Source organism: Podarcis bocagei, assembly GCF_964188305.1.
Source record: "Podarcis bocagei genome assembly, chromosome: 7".
NCBI classification, from domain to species: Eukaryota; Metazoa; Chordata; class Lepidosauria; order Squamata; family Lacertidae; genus Podarcis; species Podarcis bocagei.
In genome coordinates this window covers 79,319,376-79,340,973 of record NC_138132.1, presented here as the reverse complement: position 1 = coordinate 79,340,973, position 21,598 = coordinate 79,319,376, and the positions used below count along the sequence as shown (strand labels likewise).

Below are 21,598 nucleotides of genomic sequence, written 5' to 3'. Positions count from 1 at the left end.
AAGAGAGTGGGGCCCTAAGGCAGGGGTCTGCAACCCGCGGCTCTGGAGCAGCATGTTGCTCTTTTACACCTTTGCCGCGGCTCCGGGGCAGATACTAGCGAGGGGAGGAGGAGCGTTGTGCGCCCCGACACTCCCCACTGTGGCGGGCGCTGTACTGGCTGTGACGTCGCATGGGGGCGGTGCGTGCGTTAGTCACGCACCATCCTGACGTCACCTTCCCGCCCACCTGCCCGCTACATTGTAAGGGGCATGTACGCTGGTCACTGCATTGAAAGGGGGCATGTATGCTGGTCACTGTTTTGAAGGGGAGTGAAGAACACACACACAAAAAAGGTAACTTGTTAATTTAACGTTTATTTCTATGAGGAGGAGTAATTCTGAGGGGTCAAACAAAGAAATAATAAAAAAGTGACAAAAAAGTTATTTTTATAATGACAGGTTTTGCGGCTCCCAGGTTTTTTTTCTTTGAAAACAGGTCCAAGTGGCTCTTTTTGTCTTAAAGGTTGCAGACCCCTGCCCTAAGGTATAGCTTGTTTAGCTTATACGTAAATCCGGCACTGGGTTGGCAGAAATGTCCAAATGTTTCTTTGAGTTGTCCTTGGATCTTCCTGCCCCACTTGCCATCCTCCTCCCCACGCCACATTCCTTGAGAACCTTTCGTAATTTAAAACATAAAAGCAAGAAGATGTCCACCTCTCTCCCCCTTTTCTTTCTAATGTCTCAACAAACAAAACTGATCTGTTAAAAATATTACTTGGGGGGGAAAAGGAGAGAGAGAGAGAGAGAGACATTGCACATACTTTTGTAAACCAAGAAAATCTGTAATAAAAATACATTAAAAAAAAGAGCAAGAAGATCAAGAAGCTGCGCTCTTCTGACACGAGGCTAAGACCCGAAGTCCGTCGTGGGATTTAACTTCCTAGTTAACGTCACACCTCACGCGTTGGACTGCAGGAGGACCGTATCTGCAAGGAGCTGCGTGAGGACAGCAGACGCGCGTCATCGCCTTGCCCGGGATTCCCATCTCCGGACCGCCCACGGAGGGGGAGGCGCCGCCTGCGTAGTCCGCCCCGCCCCTCCCCGGAGGAGGCAAAGCAGCAGCGGGGTGAAGGGGGAACGGTTCCTGGTTCTTCTTCCCACTTGTCCTGCCTGCCTGCCTTCGGAAGCTGGAAGCCGAGCGGGGCAGAGACTGCTCATCTTTCCCAGCTGGATCCTGCTCGCTTCCTAGCCCAGGTAAACGCCCCCAAAGGCGGTCCTTTGAAAGTAAGGTGCGCCTGGCTGGGGTGGGGGGACGTCTTAAGTCTTGGGTAAAGGTAAAAGGTAAAGGGACCCCTGACCATTGGGTCCAGTCATGGCCGACTCTGGGGTTGCGGCGCTCATCTCGCTTTATTGGCCGAGGGAGCCGGCGTACAGCTTCCGGGTCATGTGGCTAGCATGACTAAGCCGCTTCTGGTGAACCAGAGCAGCGCACAGAAACGCCGTTTACCTTCCCGTTGGAGCGGTACCTATTTATCTACTTGCATTTTGACGTGCTTTCGAACTGCTAGGTTGGCAGGAGCTGGGACCGAGCAACGGGCGCTCACTCCGTCTCGGGGATTTGAACCGCCGACCTTCTGATCGGCAAGTCCTAGACTCTGTGGTTTAACCCACCAAAGTCTTGGGTAGGATCAGCAAAAAGGGAGTTAGTTGGGCAGTGGTCCCAAGAAGGCTCAGGAGCCGTTCGGTAGCAGGGGGTGGTGAAAGAGGATGCCCCTGAACATGTGCAGAGTGCCACTCTTCCAACATGCTCATGGCCTCAGGTCAATGCGAGAGAGCAGGAACTGAAACTGGAGAATTGTCTTGCTCATAAAATCTTAGGGTTCTGAAGACCCTCTCTAGTCCAACCCCTGCAATGCAGGAATAAACTGTCCCACATGGGGATTGAACCTGCGACCTTGGCGTTATCAGTGCCACACTTCTAACCAACTGAGCTACCCATAATGTATCATGCTTATTAGGGTTTGCACGGAATGTTCTTTTATGCCCCCGGCGACAACCCTGCGAGGCAGCCCAGTTCCTATATGCAACCTCTGGATTTCGGGATCTGAGAATACCACTCAGGGAGTGGAGTGGGGGCTGCTGGCATCATGCCCTGTTGTGGGCTTCCTGGAGGGACCTGGTTTGCCTGCCCCCCCCCCCCGAAGGGGCACAGGATGCTGCATAAGATGGCCCTTTGTGGTCTGATCCAGAAAGGCCCTTCTTGTCTCCCCCTAAACCTCCCCATCGCAAAGGGCCGTAGCTCAGAGATCTGCCTTGCATACAAAAGTCCCCAGCATCTCCAGTTACAATTGGGAGACTTCTGCCCAAAATCTTGCCAGTCAGTGTAGACAATACTAAGCCAGGTGGGCCACTGTTCTGGCTCAGTATAATAAAGTTCCTATTTAATGTAGCCGTAATTTGGAACCATGAGGACTAGACTCTTACTTTGTTTTTAGGGAAAAGACCGCAGTAGTAGAGTGTACAGAAAGTGCTAGGTTCAGTTCCCAGCATCTCCAGGTTGGGTTGGGACTATCCTCTGCCTGAAGCACTGGAGAGCTGCTGCCAGTCAGTGTAGGCAATACTGAGCCAGATGGACCAGCTGGCCTGACTCTGTATAAGGCAGTTTCCTGTGCTCCTATAAGAAGCAGAGAGGGATAGGGATGGGGAACCCGCAGGCAAATCCTCTCTTCCCAGGCTTTGCCCATCACCAGCCTTATTTCATACCTTCCTTAAGAGTTTTTGCCTGGCCTGAATGTGTTCTTGAACTCAGATCCTGCATCTGGCTTGCCTGGATGGAGGACAAAGAAGTGTGTGAGCTCCTCTGCTGTACAAAAAGTTCCAAATTAATATTTGCTGCTCTGCCCTATTTTGCTTCTGGCCCCACCCACCATTGGCCCCCGGGAGACTCCCTAGAAAGGAATGTGGCCCTCATGCTGCAGAAGATTCACCACGCAGATCTATGGCCCACCTATGCAGCAGAGGCAAAAAAGTCTGAACCGGGGACCACCTGAACCTGCTCTTCTCCTTTTGCTTCTGAAGGCCTCTGACGCTTGGAGACAGCTTCCACGTCAAGGATGCTCATGAGACTGGCATCTGCTTCCTGCAAATGGACTTCATGTGACCCTCTTCCCTTTTATGGTTCTGTTTTGTTTTTCTTCTTCGCAGGCCCTTGAAGGGAGATGACGAACATTGGCAACTTGCCAGACCACATCATGCTGGACATCTTGTCGCTGATTCCTATGAACGAGCTGATTCTCAGCTGCCGGCTGGTCTGCTCCCGGTGGAGAGACCTGGTGGACTTGCCCATCCTCTGGAGGAGCAAATACCGCCATAAAAATGAGATCTTGAAGAAGACCAAAGAGTTCTATGTTTTTTCTCACCTGGAGAGGAACTTGATCAAGAATCCTTGTGGAGAAGGTGTGGCCCTTTTGACCTTTTCTTTCTTTTTTCTGAAATGTCTTTCTCAAAGAATCTGGTATTGGGAAAGCTTTGACCCTGCAGGTGTTGCTGAACTACAACTCCCACCAGCCCCAACAAGCATAGCCAGTGGTTCTGCAATGTCTGGAAGGCCAAAGCTTGCCTATACCTGGCCTGCTGGTTGGTGGGAGACCACATGTTTGGATTCTCCCCTCCATCAGATAATCTCCTTGCCTGTGGAAAGGAGGCATCTAAGACCACTGGAGTCTGGTTCATTAGGGTAGACTCCCAGTCTCAGTCTGCCCTCAGGTAGCCCTTGCTTGTCCTGCCTTCTTACTTGTGCCCAGTCCATGGGGTAGCACTGCCTGTTAATTTCCTCCACCTTAATCCCTGCAGAATTCAGCAAGGTGGGGGATGGGGACAAAACTGGAATCAGTTGGCTCTGCCTGCCATTGGGTCTAGCGCCACCTACTGTTGGGCTCCCTGCCTTCCACCCTATCAGTCCCAGTGGGCACCAGTCAGCAGTGGACTAGTATGCGGGTGGCGCTGTGGTCTAAACCACTGAGCCTCTTGGGCTTGCTGATCAGAAGGTCAGTGGTTTGAATCCCCGCGATGGGGTAAACTCCCATTGCTCTGTCCCAGCTCCTGCCAACCTAGCACTTTGAAAGCATGCCAGTGCAAGTAGATAAGTAGATACTGCTGTGGGAAGATAAACACTTACTGCGCTCTGGTTTCTGTCACAGTGTCCCGTTGCACCAGAAGTAGTTTAGTCAGGCTGGCCCCAAGATCTGGAAAGCTGTTTGTGGACAAACACCGGCTCCCTTGGCCTGAAGCGAGATGAGCATCACACCCCATAGTTGCCTTTGACTGGACTTAACTGTCCAGGGGTCTTTTATCTTTTACCTTTATGTCCACAGTTGTTATTATTACATAGTGGAATATTGAAATGTCTGTGTTCAAAATAAGGTTAGCTGGACCGCATTATATTTCTGAATGAGAAATTTTGGGGCTTCTAGATAATGGCCACTGGGCCCATCACCTCCTGGCAAATAGAAGGGGAAGAAATTGAGGCAGTGAGAGATTTCACTTTCTTGGGCTCCATGATCACTGCAGATGGTGACAGCAGCCATGAAATTAAAAGACGCCTGCTTCTTGGGAGAAAAGCAATGACAAACTTAGACAGCATCTTAAAAAGTAGAGACATCACCTTGCCAACAAAGGCCCGTATAGTAAAAGCTATGGTTTTCCCAGTAGTGATGTATGGAAGTGAGAGCTGGACCATCAAGAAGGCTGATTGCCAAAGAATTGATGCTTTTGAATTATGGTGCTGGAGGTGACTCTTGAGAGTCCCATGGACTGCAAGAAGATCAAACCTATCCATTCTTAAGGAAATCAGCCCTGCGTGCTCACTGGAAGGATAAGATCGTGACGCTGAGGCTCCAATACTTTGGCCACCTCATGAGAAGAGAAGACTCCCTGGAAAAGGCCCTGATGTTGGGAAAGATAGAGGGCACAAGGAGAAGGGGACGACAGAAGACGAGATGGTTGGACAGTGTTCTTGAAGCTACCAGCATGAGTTTGACTAAACTGCGGGAGGCAGTGGAAGACAGAAGTGCCTGGCTTGCTCTGGTCCATGGGGTCACGAAGTGTCGGACACGACTAAACGACTAAACAACAACAACAAAGACATGGTTGGGGGGGGGGGAGTTTAGGCTGGTAGCAAGATTGGAGATTAGTAAAATCTTATGAATAGGCAGTAGAGAGAATGCAGCTATAAGTTCCCATTTCCCCCCAAATATTCAGATACGGACACATTTGAGTGGATTTGAATGGAGACAGAAAAAGGGCAATTTAAAAGGACACAAAGTTAGCAAATATACATAGCAGTGGGCAGAAACCCCAGACCTGGGGCAACTGTAGAGCTCCACATCTCTCTTAAAGGTAAAGGTAAAGGACCCCTGGATGGTTAAGTCCAGTCTAAGGAGACTATGGGATTGTGGCGAGAACAGGATATTGGACTAGATGGGCCATTGGACCCATCTTATTGCTCTTACGTTCTCATTTTTTTCTCCCAGAGGGCTTGGACTTCTGGGAAACCCAAACATCTCCAAGGGGCCAGTGGAAAACTAAAGAAATGTCAGAAGCGGATTCCTCAAAACTCCAGAAGTGGGATTTCCTTCAGAGGCATTTCTATGTGAAAGATGACGCCATCCCTTATCAAGAGGTTAACAAATGCTTCGCTGCCTACGGTCGGTGAGGATCACAGCGGTGGCTGAGCCATAATTCATGCATGTAGATCATAAGAGCTGGAAGGCACCCTGAGCATCATCTAGTCCAACCCCCCTGCAATACAGGAATATGCAGCTGACCCACTGAAATGAATGCTCATTACTAACTTAGATTGGCTTCAACCTTTGTGTTACCACACTCTAACCAACTGGGCTATCCAGGAGATAGTACCTCCTTTTCAAATGCAATACAGTGGTACCTTGGTTTTAGAACAGCTTAGTTTATGAACAACTTGGAAATAGAACGCTGCAAGCCGAGAAGTAGGTGTTCTGGTTTGTGAACGTTGTTCTGGTTTGTGAACGTTGCCTTGGAAGAGGAACATGTTCTGCTTCCTGTTGAGTGTGTTCCATTTGTAAATTGAGTCCCCTGCTGCTAATCAGAGGCTTCCTGTTGAGTCTACTGGCTGTTGAGTTCCGAGCACCAATGCAACACAGAGGTGATATTCGGAGCTTTTGTTTTTGCTATTTTTTGCTCTTTTGTTTGTGTGGCTTTTTTGGTTTTTTGACTGCGACTTGTTCTTCGTTTTATGGGACTGACTTGTGGCTGTGGCTTATGACTTCATTTTTGTGATTGTGTGGAACCCAGTTCAGCTACTGACTGATTGTGTGACTGCAGAAATGGATAAAAGCCCCGCATCCAAACAATGACTATTATCAGTGCACGTAAGGTGTTTTTTTTAGTTTTTTTATTACCTACAATACTGTCTTATTTATTTTATAGTACAGTACATTGATACTTTCATTTTATGGATCAGTGGTCTTTTTGATAGTAAAATGCATGATAAATTGCTGTTTTAGGAGTTGTTTTTAAAAGTTTGGAACAGATTAATCCATTTTGCATTACTATCTGTGGGAAAGCATGTCTTGGTTTTAGAACGCTTTGGTTTTGGAACAGACTTCTGAAACAGATTATGTTTGGGAACCAAGGTACCACTGTAATCACAGAAGGGGATAACTCTACACCAGGGTTTTAATTTTTTGGGGGGGAACTCCTCAGATGTTGTTGGGCTCCATTTTTCCTCTGCCCCAGCCAGCATGCCCAGTGGTCAGGAATGTTGGGAGTTGGATGTGTGTGTGTCAAGCAATAACTAAAAGGCCAAAAGTTGTCCATCCCCTCTTTAAAGCTTACAACTGTAGGAACCTTGCAGGATTAGGGTAAAGCCCCATATAAGCCGCTACACTCTGATGTCACTTCAGTAAGTCATGGCTTCCCCCAAAGAATTCTGGGAGCTGTAGTTTAAGGGAGCTGAGAGTTGTGAGGAGACCCCCTATTCCCCAAACAGAGCTACAATTCCCACAGTGGCTTAACCGTCAACCCCTTTTTTCCCAGGGAGCTCTGGACATGGTAGTTCTGTGAGGGGAACAGGGGTCTGGTAACAACTCTCAGCACCTTTAACAAACTACATCTCCCAGAATTCTTTGGGGGAAGAAGCCATGACTGGCTAAAGTGGCATCAGAGTGTTTATAATGGTGTGAATGTGGGTATCATCTGACATTCTGCTTCCTGCAACAGCCAACCCAATAGGTGTGCGAAGCATGTATTGAAAGCAGTGTTGTCCAAACTCTCAGGGTGGTTTTTGATGGCTTTCCCATTTTGTGCCTTAGGCTCTGCGTCAAGTCTCAGCTCATCACTTTAAAGGACGAAGGCTACTGGGATGAGCTGATGGATGAGGGCAGGCCCACGATTGTGGTGAAGGATTGGTGAGTGACTGAGCAACTTGTCCTGGCTGGGGGTGCGATCAGACCAGGAAGTACACAGTGAGACAAAGTTCTAAGGTATCTATGAGTTCCACACAACAGGAGGGGCCAGTGGGTTGCAGACAGAGGAACAGGTTTTGGTGGACCATGGACAAATCCAGAAGTGGCCAGTGGTTTGGACACAGAATAGTGAGTCTGGCTAGAGGTTGGTAAACCATGAGACTCATAATCTCAGGGTCATGCACTACGCTGGGCAAAAGGATTCCTACATAGACTACATGAGGAGGAGGAGGAGTTAGGATTTGATATCCCGCTTTATCACTACCCTAAGGAGTCTCAAAGCAGCTCACAATCTCCTTTCCCTTCCTCCCCCACAACAAACACTCTGTGAGGTGAGTGAGGTTGAGAGACTTCAAGAAGTGTGACTAGCCCAAGGTCACCCAGCAGCTGCATGTGGAGGAGCGGGGAATCGAACCCAGTTCACCAGATTACGAGTCCACCGCTCTGAACCACTACACCACACTGGCTCACAGTGACCCTCATGGTCCCTTCCAACTCTACAGTTCTGTGATTTTATGCCAAGGCATCCTAGCCACGGGTGGGTGGGGACATGCTGTCTACTCTCACTCAGCATGGCATGCGGATTCAGTTGAGTTTTTCACAATATGGGATATGTCGTTTTCTCTTACTTCTCAGAGCTAGGTAAGGTAAAGGTACCCCTGCCCGTACGGGCCAGTCGTGTCTGACTCTGGGGTTGCGCGCCCATCTCGCTTAAGAGGCCGGGGGCCAGCGCTGTCCGAAGACACTTCCAGGTCATGTGGCCAGCGTGACAAGCTGCATCTGGCGAGCCAGCGCAGCACACGGAAATGCCGTTTACCTTCCCGCTAGTAAGCGGTCCCTATTTATCTACTTGCACCCGGGGGTGCTTTCGAACTGCTAGGTTGGCAGGCGCTGGGACCGAGCAACGGGAGCGCACCCCGCCGCAGGGATTCGAACCGCTGACCTGACGATCGGCAAGTCCTAGGCGCTGAGGTTTTACCCACAGCGCCACCCGCGTCCCTCAGAGCTAGCAGAAATGAAATGAAACACTACGGCTGGGACTGTTTGGGTGTGCTGACTTTACAAGGAAGCAGCCTGTGTTATCGGAAGCTGTATTTTGTGCACATCTGAAGGAGCAAAGGCTCGTTCCCGGGCCCCCTTTGCTGACTGTAAGGCAAAGGGATGGGGAACCTTTGGCCATCCTGATGTTGTTGAACTCCCAGCTCCCATCACGGCCAACTGCAAGGAGTGATGGGAGTTGGCATCTAGCAACACTTGGAGGGCCACAGATTCCCCGGACTAAAGGAGATGTCCAAGTAGTAGCCATTCAGAAAAAGCTGCACACGTTGATTATACCCGTGAACATCCAAATGTGTCAACTGATAAGGGAAAGGAAGGGCCTGGTGGCAGCCCAAAATGACATATTTGTGCTAGTGAACTTCAGTAGTGGTTATTAGGTCACACAAACACACCACTTCTCTGCTGTGTAGCGATATGCGTGAAGGCCACCATTGTGCCTTCATGAAGGAGAAGGGGACATTGCTGCATCCCAGGTTCTCTGTGGAACATAACTCACCTTGGCAATTTCGAGTGGTACCCAGTTCAAATTTGATAGCAGAAGTGCCCATTAGGGCTTCATTGATTTCTTCATTTTTAATACCTCGTGAGCCAGTTCTCTGCCAGAAGGCTCCTGACAGAACAAGCTCAGCAATGTGATGGTCTTTGCTCTTCCTCTCTCCATCCTGGGGCCAGGGAGATGCTTACATAGGAAGCTGTCTTACACTGAGTCAGGAGATGCAGCGAATCTAACTCTTGGTGTTCTTTTTCCTTGGTCTGCTCTGCCCCTAAAATAAATAGGTTCTATGGTGTTCTTGGCCGCTGCTACCAGCTCTCTGTAAAGCTCTTGTCTGCAGACTTCACTGTGATCAGAGAATATTGTTCCAAAGGCCGGTACACGTGCTATTCAGAAGATGAGGAATGGCGCGAGGTAAAGTCAGCTCGGTTCGAAGAGTGGGGTTGGCTGTGGCACTTGGGTGCATCCAGTGGTAAATGGTTCCTTGCGTATTGGGGGGGGGGGTAAGTGCCTTCTTCCCCTGCCCAAGTGGCCAATCTGTCCTAAACCCAAGCAACTCTGCCATCACCCCCTCTCTCCCCCCAACTGCTCATCACATTCAGGTTTCGCACACATTTCACAACTTCCCTCCTGGAGTCCGCCACATCTTCTTCCAACACCAAAGCCAAAATCTGAACTGGCAGGAATCCGGCCTTCTGATGAGAATAGCCAAGCTCTTCAGAATAGCCAGATGCATGAAAACAGACCGAAGGATGAGGATCACCAAAAGCAGCGTCACCATTGGCCCGTTTTCCTTGGACAAAACCATGTACTATAAGGACGGCAGAGAGTTGAGCAGCTGTAGCTTTATTTATTACCGCGGCATCCAGTGTCCCTGCCGTGGCAACTATCTCCACTGGTAACAAGTACTTTTGTTCTCTCCCGTGAGTCCTGCTTGGAGTTCTTCCCCTTGTCCTCCTCTAAAATTTGCACTGGTCTCTATGCAGATTTCAGATGTTCTGAGCTTCTGTCACGTTGTATGCCTGCACCTGCTCACTCTCTCTATAATGGGCATTTCTGGAATTAAAGAACGCAGGCTCTTTCTCGGTGGGCTATGCAGGAGGAGGATGGAAGCTAGCTCTGAAACTGAGATAGTTTTCAGGCAGCAGATGGTCTTCCGTTTTCACAGCACAAGGTGCAGGGACATGGAACAGGGAATTGACCCATTGAGTGGATAAAACAATCCGTCCGTGCTCTGTCTAGTTAAAAGGGCATTGGCTATTGCCAATTATTTGACTTTGTAGCTCTTGCATTGTTTGACTTTGTGGCTATACTTTTTTGGGGGGAAGAACAGTCCTGTAATTCTCTGTGGACTCAGTGTGTTTTTCTATCTGACTACTTAGTGACCATGCCATTCCTGTGACTTGTGTGTGGCCTATGCCTCAGGCAAGCTTCTGCAGAAGTAACTCTATTAATCTGTAAGGTTACTATCCGACTGCTGGTTAGGTTTGCTCACTTGAAATTCATGTCTTTTTTGCTGGCAGGCTCCATGTAGAATTGTTACAGAATGAATTTCATTGCCATTTGACCCTGCTGTTTACATTCTCCCATATACCTCTGTCATATGTGTGTGTTTATACAGAGGACAGCACTTTATGCATCTGATGAAGGCAACTCTAGCCCACAAAAGCATCTGCCATAAAAAATGATCCAGATTTTAAAGATACCACAAGGCTCTTGATTTTGTTGTTGTTGCAGCAGACATGCAAGGCTACCTGCCTGGCTTTTTGAAGGATCTATAAGGGAATGACAAAGGTTCCCCCATCCCTGCTCTACAGAAAATATTAGGTGGATGGACTAAATGCAGTATCAATGTGTTAAACTCAATGTAAAGCTTTACTGGGAATGTTGATAGCAGACGGGCATTAATTATCGGGGGGGGGGATTGAAGATTAAAATGGGATAGCTCTAAACAGACTTGAAGCAATCACCCATTTGGTTTATCCCTGTGTGAACTTGTTACCTGAATTGTATAGATGGGTCAGAAAGTGACGTGAAATGGTAACAGTCCTAAGTGCAGAGACTACGATGGTGTGAACTGCTGGGGGTGCTTTACATAATATAAGTGCTGAAATAAATAAATGAAAAGACCATGCCACTTCCTTTCTGCATGTGGGGGAACTACGTGAACATTGCACCCCAGGTGAAGGAGACAAGTTTGGAGACCATCTAGGTTTCCCATCTGGTGGTGTAAGTTTCATCACTGGGGGCAATATGCCCATGTGTTTTCAATGGACGGATCTGAAAGTGAAACCAAGGTGATCCATTCCCCCTCTGCAAGGACTGCACTGTCCCTTTTCATTACAATATGTGAACTGGCATAGGAATGTTTCCCTGCTCATTTGCTCCCCACTGTCCCGAGTCATGCAGTCATGGATGAAAACATTCAGAATCCAGCTTCACACAGTTTGGTGTACTTTTTATTGGCACAAAAATTATCCAACTACAACATGGCATCTAAATATCAGTACACTTCTTTGTGCATTTTACTTTATATTTGTTTCATTAATGAAGTCATGACATTATGGGTTCACTCCAGGCTTTCCAAGCACCCATTTTTATACCCTTCCAGGCCCGTCATCACTGGCTTTATGCTCAACATTAATGCTCCCCCCCACCCCCATTTCTCTCTTTGCTCTGTGCGAGTATGGAAGACTTCCCAGAGGCACAAGCTTGTCTCTTGCAATCCCCAACCCAATTATGATGTTCAGCTCTTACAGAGTCTCTGGTGATTTCTTTGGGCTCTTCCATGCACATTTAGCCAGAAACATGCTTACAACTGCGTTTTCCAACACAAGTGTCAGTCACAATCTGCTTGGGGCAATGTCAAGCAACGAGCAACAGGCTGCAGTTCTAAAGAGGCCTCTGTGCCTTTCCAAAACCTGATCAAGGTCACTTGGGTCATGGAAGTGAATTCACTACTGCTTGGCCACGTTACTGACTTCCTGTATCTTGAAAATACAGTCTCGCTCCTAATTTTTTTCTTGCCAAGTCATCCCCCAGTGACCACATTAGTCAACGTCTGGTCAGTATCAGTTCCTTTTTAAAGCACTCTGGAAACTCTGTTGTGTTTCATTACTGCCCAGCGTGCATCAGCAGTTGCAAATCAGCTCAAAACAAACTTTTAATACACAGTTCTCATTTACAGTTCAAAGTATTTGATGAAAGGCAATTCTCACCCTGCCCACACAGTCCTTGTTCCCCTCTCAGCTTCTGAGAAGAAACATGCTGGGAGCGGAGAAGCCTTGAGAAGGAAAGGCTAAGGATGTTCCATCATGTGTCTTCTGTTACCAAAAAGGGCACCTAAGGGAATAAAGGGACAAATGTGATAGACTGGCTCATGATTTGGCCAGGATGTCCCATACAACAGGGGTGGGGAACCTTGGCTCTGCGGGCCAAACTTGGCCCGCAGGTTTTGGGCTAGGCATGCCCACCCACTCCACCCCTGACATCAGGTTTGTGTGTCTGCTTGTTGCATTTACAGTGGTACCTCGGGTTATATACGCTTCAGGTTACATATGCTTCAGGTTACAGACTCCGCTAACCCAGAAATATTACCTCAGGTTAAGAACTTTGCTTCAGGATGAGAACAGAAATTGTGCTCCGGCGGCCCAGTGGCCGCAGGAGGCCCCATTAGCTAAAGTGGTGCTTCAGGTTAAGAACAGTTTCAGCTTAAGAATGGACCTCCGGAACGAATTAAGTACTTAACCCGAGGTACCACTGTATATCCCACCTTTTCTCTAAGGAGTTCAAGGTGGCATATACTACTCTCTTCCTCTCCATTTTATCCTCACAACAACCCTGTAAGGTAGGTTAGGCTGAAAGACTGACTGGCCCAAGTCCACTCAGTGAGTTTCACACTTGAGCAGGGATTTGAACCCTGGTCTGACACTCCAACCATGACACCACTGGAGTTGCTTCATATTACAAAGAAGAAACAAGCATACAGAAGTAAGACATGAGTCCACATCCAGAACAGATTTATTTTATTATCTGAACCTCAGCACACCTACCGTATTTTTTGCACCATAACACTCACTTTTTTCCTCCTAGAAAGTAAGGGGAAATGTCTGTGCGTGTTATGGAGGGAATGCCTACAGGTGGTGGTGGGGATCTGCTGCAGTCGTGAGGATCCTTGGTTCCCCTTCCTTTCCTCTTCCGTGGCTCGCTTTGAGACAGCAAAGCGGGAGAGGAGAGGAGCCTTCTCCTCTTGTACCCCTCTTCTGCATTATGAATAGCATCCTTCTCCACCCAACCCACGCGTGTTCCTTGTCCCTTGAGTGCTTTTCCTTCCCTCCCCACTTAAAACGTGGTTACAAAGCATGGATCCACATGGATCCTCAGGATTTTTGCACTGGGCTACTCCAAACTCACCGTCAGATCACATGTCTGTGGCCACAGCCACAAAAATCATACACCCACTGTTTCGTTTAGAATATTTTTTTTCTTGTTTTCCTCCTCTAAAAACTATGTGCGTGTTATGGTTGGGTGCGTGTTATAGAGCGAAAAATACGGTAATACCCCATCCTATAGATGATTTGTCAGCTGCCAGCATTTTGGACTATAAGCTGATTGGGACAAGGACCTGGATTTTTCTGTTTATATCAGGTATGGAACAGATAAGGGCTTGAAAGGAGCGCCTGATTATTCTTTTGCTGATTACTTCTGTTCCTATTGAATGGAAATTGCCTCTCCTTCCCAACACTGCTCCTTGAGCCTCCTTGGCTAGTAAGGCGAACAAACCAGTCATTCTGTTTGCTTCCTACTTAGGGCATCTCATGAGGAAAGAGTGAAGTTTGTGAAGTTACAAAACTTACCATCCGATGTAGCACTGGCAAAGGTTCTCGTGGGAGGTAGCCTGCTTAATTAGAAGTTCTACTTGTGTGGGCACATCCAGTGTTTCGTCGTGAGAGAAGTCCCGTCCTTTGCAGCAAGAAAGAGAAAGAGAGAACAATTAGGAGTGTCGCAAGCTCACCTGCGCATTTCTGTTGCTCTGGAACAAAACCAAATACAAAAGAAACAGGTTGAATGGTGTATACCGTAGTTAGGACCAGGTGTGAGGAAAAACCTTTGGCCCTCCTGATCTCACTAAACTACAACTCCCAGGACCCCTGGCCCTGCTTGCTGGGGCCGATGGGTTGCAGTTCAGGGAAATCAGGAGGGGCAAAGGTTCCCCACACTCGATAAAGACAAAGGGTCATATCCAACTAAGTCCTCCTCACAGCAAACCCACTGAAATTAATGCTCATGACTAACTTAGATCCATTAGTTTCAAGGGTCTACTCTGAGTAGGACTAACCTTGGCAGCAACCCAAATAAAGTATATAAGCATCTACAGTGGATTCTCTATGAGTTTTTCCTCCTCCCAATAAGTGGCTTTTCTTTTTCTTCCAAGAGGAAAGGGACTCTGCTTCAGTTTAGTGGCCCTCCTCCATCCCATGGTTCAGCATCTTGCCCCCCACTTCCCTCCTCTCCCCTACACAGTTGCACTGAATTTTAAGACTGTAAGCTACAGCACCATCCACACACGGTTATGATTCTATCTAAATAAATAGGTAAGTAATAAGCACCAACAAAGCACCTGGATTCAAATATAATATAAGTGTTTATATTCATCTTTTGTGTTTTGCAGAATATGGCATTACTTACCAGTGAGTTTATCACGGACCCTGTTGATAATCTGTATAGCCTTTTTATTTAGAGCCTCTGGTTTCACAAGACCATCCCCTACTAAAAGGCAAACACACAAAAGAGAAAGGGATAACCTTAAGACCTGAAACCTAAAATAAATGTGTAGCGGTGGCATAAAACCCTCGGCCCCTGACACTGGTTGGAAGGGAGAATCAAGCGAGTTACAGGTATTTTTTTGTACAGTTCTGGCCACCCCCTTCTTCAGAGAACTAAACTGATCAGAGGTTGGTAAACCTGCCCTGTAATAAAAAAGTTATAGCACTTGGGGCTTCTCAGTTTAATGGGAGGGAAATATGACTGAAAGGAGAATATGACAGGGGTCTATAGTATTATGAGTGACAGGAATATTTGGCCTCTCTCCTGATACTGGGACTTTGGGTCACACATTGAAAACCAATGAATGGCAGACACAGGATGTTTTTCACACAACACGGAATTAGGAACTGGCTGCCCCAAGGTGTTGAGATGACCACTAGCTTAGATGGATCTGAAAAAAGAAGTGTAGACAAATTCAGAGGACAGGCCTATGCAACGGTTATTAGATAAGACATTGCTTTAAATTAAAAAAAAAATGGAAATAAAATTTCAGAGGCAAGTTAGCTCTGAACAAACTTGGTGCTATGAATATCCAGTGGGGGAGAGCTGCAGCCTTCATGCCTTGCTTACAGGCTCCTTGGAAGGCGTCTGGTTGGGAGATGGGAAGCTGGACTAGACAGACCTTTAGGTCTTGATTCCACAGGGCTCTTTTTATGCCCACTCTACCCCATCAGAGGCAGTTTGGAGTCCACATTTCGGGCCCTTAACACCAACAGGAGCAGAACAGAAGACCCAAGTGCTCCCTCAAGGAGTCCAAACTTACTGAAGGAATGGATGGATTCAGGCACCGTGGTCCCAGCTTTCTTGTGGGCCGTTTCACCCAGCTCCACACTGTCCAGCATTTCTAAGAGGGAAGGAGGGAGGGATGATCAGACCAAAAGACAAATATGCAATTCCTTCCATGACTTTGCTGCTTGGAGCTGCCTCACTTTAGGATGCTGGATGTGTTGGGAAACTGTGTACGTGCAGCTACTCACACAGAGTCAATTAAGTTTTGGCAGACAGCCAGAAGGCAATCTGAATGAGTAAGTCTGCCTGGTGATAACAGAGGCATGGAGACAGCTTCCTGATTGGTCAAGCTCTCTCAAGGGAGTGATAATTAATGGCCTACTAACTGGAATGTGTTAGTTCGTGAGTTCAGAAGTTCAGTAGTTCAGTGTGGGAGTTGAGAGTTGTGTCAGAGAGAGCTAGCAAAAGATCCGTGTTCTATTCCTCTAAGTAGTCCACTGTATATAATAAACACCTAACTACAAATTCCTGGTTCCTGCTTTGTCTATCCTGTCTGCAGCCAAGTCGCCGATTGCTTCTGTGGATTCTGCGTGTACTTTGCTAGGTCTGGCTAAGGTCCTGCAACTAGTCAGAAAGTTGCGAAACACCAAATAGGTTTTACCAAAGGCTGTTGGTAAGAGCTGGGCTTTGCTTACTGGCCACTGTGTTCCCATAGAGCAAGACAGGGAAATCTCTGACCTGGGGGCCAAATACAGCCCCTCCCAAGCTTCTCCGCCCCTCACTATCCCTGCTGGTACAAAAGTTAAGAGTCACTGACTGTTGCCCCATCCACTACCAAAAAATGGCTCCTGGAAGGTTTCCCCCTCAAGGAAACACTGCCTTTGGGTTAAAAAAGGTTCCCCACCTCTGCCACCCAGCAGCTTTATAAGGGCTAACTAGTTTGGATTGTGGGAATTGCATCAGCCTTAGCTGAAAAGCTGCTTCACTGCAGCACACTTAGGTGCAACAAAGCAGCCTCTGTTTTAGCACCTGCCTGGTGCTCTCATCTCGCCACCCCTGCCTGAGTTTAAGCATATTTCCCATGAGGAAGGGGGAAAGAGAAAACTGTTCAATGCCCCATTTCAGAAACCAGAAGGACTTTGGCCATGGAATCCTGGGCCCACCAAGCTCCCTTCTTGTTGCAGTTTAATTAGGGAAAGGGAAACTATTCTGGCGCTACCTAAATGAAGGATATGCCACACAAAAGGACAACAACAAAAAGCACTGTTTGGGCCAATACTCACCTACTGACTGGCCAGCAGAGTAGGAGTCCGTCCGTGTCCGTGATCGCTTGTTGCCTTTTGTGTTTGCTGCAAAAGAGACAGAAAAAGAAAGGTTCAATGCATTGCAGGTTTTCCTTATGGGCCTTAATTTGTTCAGCTGCTGTTCCAGACAACTAAGTCTGGGGACAGGCTTCCTCCATAAGACCAACTTTGGTGGATCAGACTAGTAAGTTTGTCTAGTTCAACATTCTGCTTCTTACAGCAGCTAGCCAGTTGCCACTATTTATCCCAGGGCATGAAGGCCACCACTCTCCCTCCACAGTAGTTCCACAACCACGGGCAGTCAGCAGCAGGCCACACTGCTCAGAAGACAAGTTGGCCAGGGCAACTGGATGCCTAAACTGGTCGTCTTCTGCCTCACTTCTCTCTTATTCTCCAGGCAAACTTACTATCCATCAGCCTCCAGTTCAGCAAGGGGTCATAGACAAAGGCTTCCAGCACAGCCATGACACTGTCTTTGTGTTCTCGCAAGACTTCCATGACAGTGTGGCAAGTGATTCTGTAGTTTCCATCTAAGCCAGTCACCTGCAGGGGGAGAGAGAAGAGAGGAATCATTTATTTATGATTTGCTTCCGAAAACATACACAACACTCTGCTGCAGCCTTACATTACAGGGAAAATCTATAGCAGGTAAGTAACAGGAAAGCTTGGCACAAGACTGGCCCTTCTCGTTCAAGAGCCCCTGATAAGCCTCCAAACCAAGGATGGGGAACCTGTGGCCCTCCATGTGTTAGAACCCCTGAACTCCCATCAGCCCCAGTCAGCATGGCCAGTGGTCAGGGATGATGGGAACTGTAGTCCAGGATGAGAGTCACAGGCTCCCCATCCCGGCTCCAAATGAAAGCAAACGACTGAACTAATTGTCTGTTGAAGAAGAAGGGGAAATGTCTATTGCCTTTTGATGGCATCCTTATGTTTCTCATATTGTAGCTCCACAGTTAAGAGGCATTTCTCCTCCTGCTTACCTCCATGGCGTTTGTCAGCATCCTTGTCAGCCTGAAAGGAATCTTCTCAGGGAACTTTTCCCTGGTCATCGCCACCTAGAACCAAGATGGAAGAAAGGCAATTAAATTAAGACATATGTTGTAAGCCGCCCAGAGTGGCTGGGGAAACACAGCCAGATGGGTGGGGTATAAATAATAAAATTATTATTATTATTACACTGATGGGGCAGGATTCTTAAGGCCAAAAGAAATTAGTGCAGGGGGCAGTGGCAACTGAATTCCCTGACAATTTAATTTTAACTTAAATTAACTGGGGCTTCCTCCATCCCACCTGAGTAGGGTCAGGGCAGCAATGCTAGGAAAAGAGGAGGGTGGGAGAGAGAAGTCCAATCTTTTTCCTCGTGCCATTTCATAGATCTTTATGATATTCCTGCAGCAGCTGCTATTAGCCCTGCCGCAAAACACACACGGATCTCTGCTTTCAAGGGCAAATTAAAACATCCATATTGTTTCAGTTTTGGCTCCCAGTGCATTATGGAAGTCTTTCTTCAGGAACTGGGAATACAAAGGTTGTAAGACTCCAACTTCCAGCAACCCAAACAGCCAGCATGCCTGGTGGTCAACGATGATGGGAGCTGTACTCCAGCAGCATCTGGAGGGATGTACATTTCTCAGCTTCCTTCCTTCCCACCCGCTGTGCCTTCACACTTCTAACTTCCATCCCGCTTTCTGAAAACAGAATCGTTTTACCTCAAAACAGTCTCCAAAATCAATGTGCAGAATCTTGCCACTCAGCCTGTCGAGCATAAGGTTGGAGGGATGCCTGTCGAAGCAACAGAACAATGAATAATTAGTGAACAATTCTCCACAAACTGCTTTGGTCCTCTATGTCCTGTCGGAACAGATCCTTGATTGTGGCCCAAGAACACTGTAAATGCACGTTCTTCCCATGTTTTATCACTATTTCATCTTCCTCTTGCAGGGCAAATTTTAGATAGTTCTTACTTATTTTGTTGGCACATGTTATTCCTTGAGATATTGTTTTAAACCAGGGGCGAATAATCTCTGCCCCCGTCTCCCAATGTTGTTAGATTTCAACTCCAGCCTGCAAAGGAAGATGATGGGAGTTGGGGAGCCCAACAACATGTGGAGGGCTGCAGGTCTGGTCCCCTGTTTTAAACAGTTGCAAGCCACCTTTGGTCAAAAGGGTAGAAATACTTTATACCAAGAAAAGCACTGGCAGCTGATCCAGGAGACAAAGGCACGGATATGAACTTAAGATGAGTCTGCTGGATCAAGCCAAAGGCCCATCTAGCCTGGTCTCACAGTGGCCGCCAACCAGATGCCTCTGCTGGGAAGCCCACAAGCAGGGCCTGAGCACAACAGGACTCTGCCCACCTGCAGTTTCAAGCAACTGGCATTCATAGGCATAATGCCTTTGAAAGTAGAGGGAGAACACAGTCATCATGTCTAGTAGCCTGAGATTTCATTGCCTGCTTCTCCTGCTCCAGGTGCAATGATTGCTTTGATTACTGAATGCATTTTTTTTAAAGGGAAAAAGAGTTCAGTTCTGCTTGCCTGTCACCAAGGCCCAAAATGTAGCCAACCATCGACATCACTGCTAACGACCGAGTGTAATTTGTTCTTCTGTCGAACCACACCTAAAGAGGAACACGGATCATAGACGTGCTTGAAACGTATTTGCCAGAGAAATGGTTTGAGATAGGGCAGCATTAAGGAACAAATTCTCCAACTGTTAAATTTATGCAAGGGAATGCCAACCGGAGATTGGGCTGGATATTTTAAAATCCATGGACTAGACCCAGGGTAGACTCAGTGAAATTAATGGACACGACAAACTTGGGTCTACTCTGAGTAGGACTTAGTTGGATACAACCTAAAGTGAAATCGAGCCAGAGCTTTCCCTGCTCTCTTGCACAACTATTTGCACGCCCCATATATTCCTTCCAAACCCACACAGGTATGAATCTCAAGTGTCCACTGGAATGCTCCTTTCCTTTCAGAACCACCAACCATCTATAAAAGGCCCTTCCCTGCAATGAGGTTTGTGAACATTTCATGCACAGTCAGGTTAACAGGCACTGTTCAGCCTTTTCTATTCACAGAAACACAAGTTGTGGCTGTTATGACTGTGGCTTTTGTTCTTCAAGTCGTAGGTAGGCGTTACTTTTTATTTTTTGCTAGCAGCAAGCTCAAAGTGATTTTGCCTGGCACATATTTTTAAATCTGAGGCCTTTGTATTTTCTATCAGACTTGGACAGTTTAGAGGGCTGGAAACTAGTCTCATATTTGTCCTTCTTCTCATTACCCTTCCTGTGTTCTACCCCCCCTTTCATTTCCTGGGTTGTGCAAACCAAAGTTTACCTAGTGCAAATGTCACAGTAAGCATTGGCTTGCTTAAACCAGGAAGCAAAGGGAGTAAAATTGGAGTGTGTGAGCCTGAGACTTGCTTCCAATTCTCCAAACCATGGTTTGAGATTGACCCAACCTACCACAGAACACGCAATATCTAGCGCTAGGGAATATAAAGTAGCAACTTTGATAACTAGAAGTTGTATTCTATCATTCTTCATTCACTGATTGAAATATGCCTGATCGAAGTCTGCAAGTACTTCAGAAAGCATTCAGAGCCTGTTGTACCTCTGAGCTGGGACTCTTCAGCCAAAGAAGCTTGGCGAGATCATCCCCGGCTGTATTATTAACAGCATGTTCAAACACCTCCACCTTCTGCATCAGAGTGAGGTGATCGTAATCAGGAGCCATCTGAAAATAATTGGAGAAAGACAACATTTAACAGCTACCATGTTTCTCAAGGAGACACAAGAAGATACATTTTTACGAAGTACAGGAAGGGAACATAAGAAGCTGCCGTATACCAAGCTAGACCATTGGGTCCATCCAGCTCTGTAATGTCTACACTGACAGGCAGCAGTTCTCCATGGTTTCAGTCTGAAGTCTCTTATAGACCTAACATGGGTTGTCAAAGATTAAAACATGTGCTTTACCACTGAGCTATGGTTCTTTTCTACGTAAGAGCTCCAAAGGCAACCTTAACTCTTCCCCCCTGTGAAGAACTTAGAATCTTCTATTGCAGGCCCAGCCTTACCCTCAGCATGATGCGGTGTTCAATGTTGAGCAGAATCTTCTTCTTTTCTCGGTAGTCTCGGATGAGTGCGTGCAGAGTGTCACAGTGGGGCACCCAGCCAATAAGCCCTGAGTTTGTAGAAAGTGGAATAACTGCATATCTTTGGATGCTGGAAGCAGAGGGAGAAGGATATTCAACTTTTGAAAAAATTGCCTGCCCCAGCTTTATTGAAAATACACTCATTCCAACAACCGGGTTTCCTGCAACACACCTGAGATTTTTACGCAGGGATGTTGGGTCGTTGGCTAGCAGAGTGTTCACAAGGCCAAAAAGCTGCATCACTCTTTCATCCTGACGCAGATCTTCATGGCCCTTCAGAAGGAAGACGAATTCGTGCCCGTTGCTACCTGTGTGGGAAAAGGAGAAGGTTTCTTAAGTTGTGTAAACTCAGATGAAGGTTTGGAGGGAGCTGGGTATGAATATGCCCCCTAGTCAAAATTGAGGGTTTCTCTCTCTCAACAATCAAATAGTATATACATTTTATGACATAAAATAAAGTTTTGTGCTCTCTTTCTCTTGTACCGTGTTTTGCATGACATTGCTTTCCATTCCAGTTCTTTCAGTATTCTTCTGGTCAA

The 21,598-nt window shown here is 47.2% G+C and overlaps 2 protein-coding genes across 5 annotated transcripts in view; one reads left to right on the top strand and one right to left on the bottom strand.

The window, feature by feature from the left end:
- Window positions 1-1,059: 1,059 nt before the first annotated feature.
- On the top strand, window positions 1,060-10,308 carry LOC308591982 (F-box only protein 44-like). The gene is made up of 6 exons (XM_081203216.1): window positions 1,060-1,233; window positions 3,184-3,435; window positions 5,511-5,688; window positions 7,329-7,424; window positions 9,318-9,447; window positions 9,636-10,308. The coding sequence occupies exons 2-6, from the start codon at window positions 3,198-3,200 to the stop codon at window positions 9,933-9,935; spliced, it is 942 nt and encodes a 313-aa protein (XP_081059342.1). The 5' UTR covers window positions 1,060-1,233; window positions 3,184-3,197; the 3' UTR covers window positions 9,936-10,308.
- Window positions 10,309-11,470: 1,162 nt separating this feature from the next.
- The window catches only part of MTOR (mechanistic target of rapamycin kinase), a 99,940-nt gene continuing 89,812 nt past the window's right edge, over window positions 11,471-21,598 (bottom strand). For all 4 annotated transcript variants that reach the window (XM_081202865.1, XM_081202867.1, XM_081202866.1 and 1 more), the window contains 12 exons: window positions 21,232-21,367; window positions 20,982-21,129; window positions 20,516-20,638; window positions 19,433-19,515; window positions 18,605-18,677; window positions 17,876-17,950; window positions 17,300-17,435; window positions 16,872-16,937; window positions 15,623-15,703; window positions 14,722-14,802; window positions 13,890-13,995; window positions 11,471-12,375 (listed from right to left, as the gene is read on the bottom strand). In XM_081202865.1, coding sequence (XP_081058991.1) covers window positions 12,360-12,375; window positions 13,890-13,995; window positions 14,722-14,802; window positions 15,623-15,703; window positions 16,872-16,937; window positions 17,300-17,435; window positions 17,876-17,950; window positions 18,605-18,677; window positions 19,433-19,515; window positions 20,516-20,638; window positions 20,982-21,129; window positions 21,232-21,367 — 1,124 coding nt within the window. In that variant the 3' untranslated portion in view covers window positions 11,471-12,359. The remainder of the gene's footprint in view (window positions 12,376-13,889; window positions 13,996-14,721; window positions 14,803-15,622; window positions 15,704-16,871; window positions 16,938-17,299; window positions 17,436-17,875; window positions 17,951-18,604; window positions 18,678-19,432; window positions 19,516-20,515; window positions 20,639-20,981; window positions 21,130-21,231; window positions 21,368-21,598) is intronic.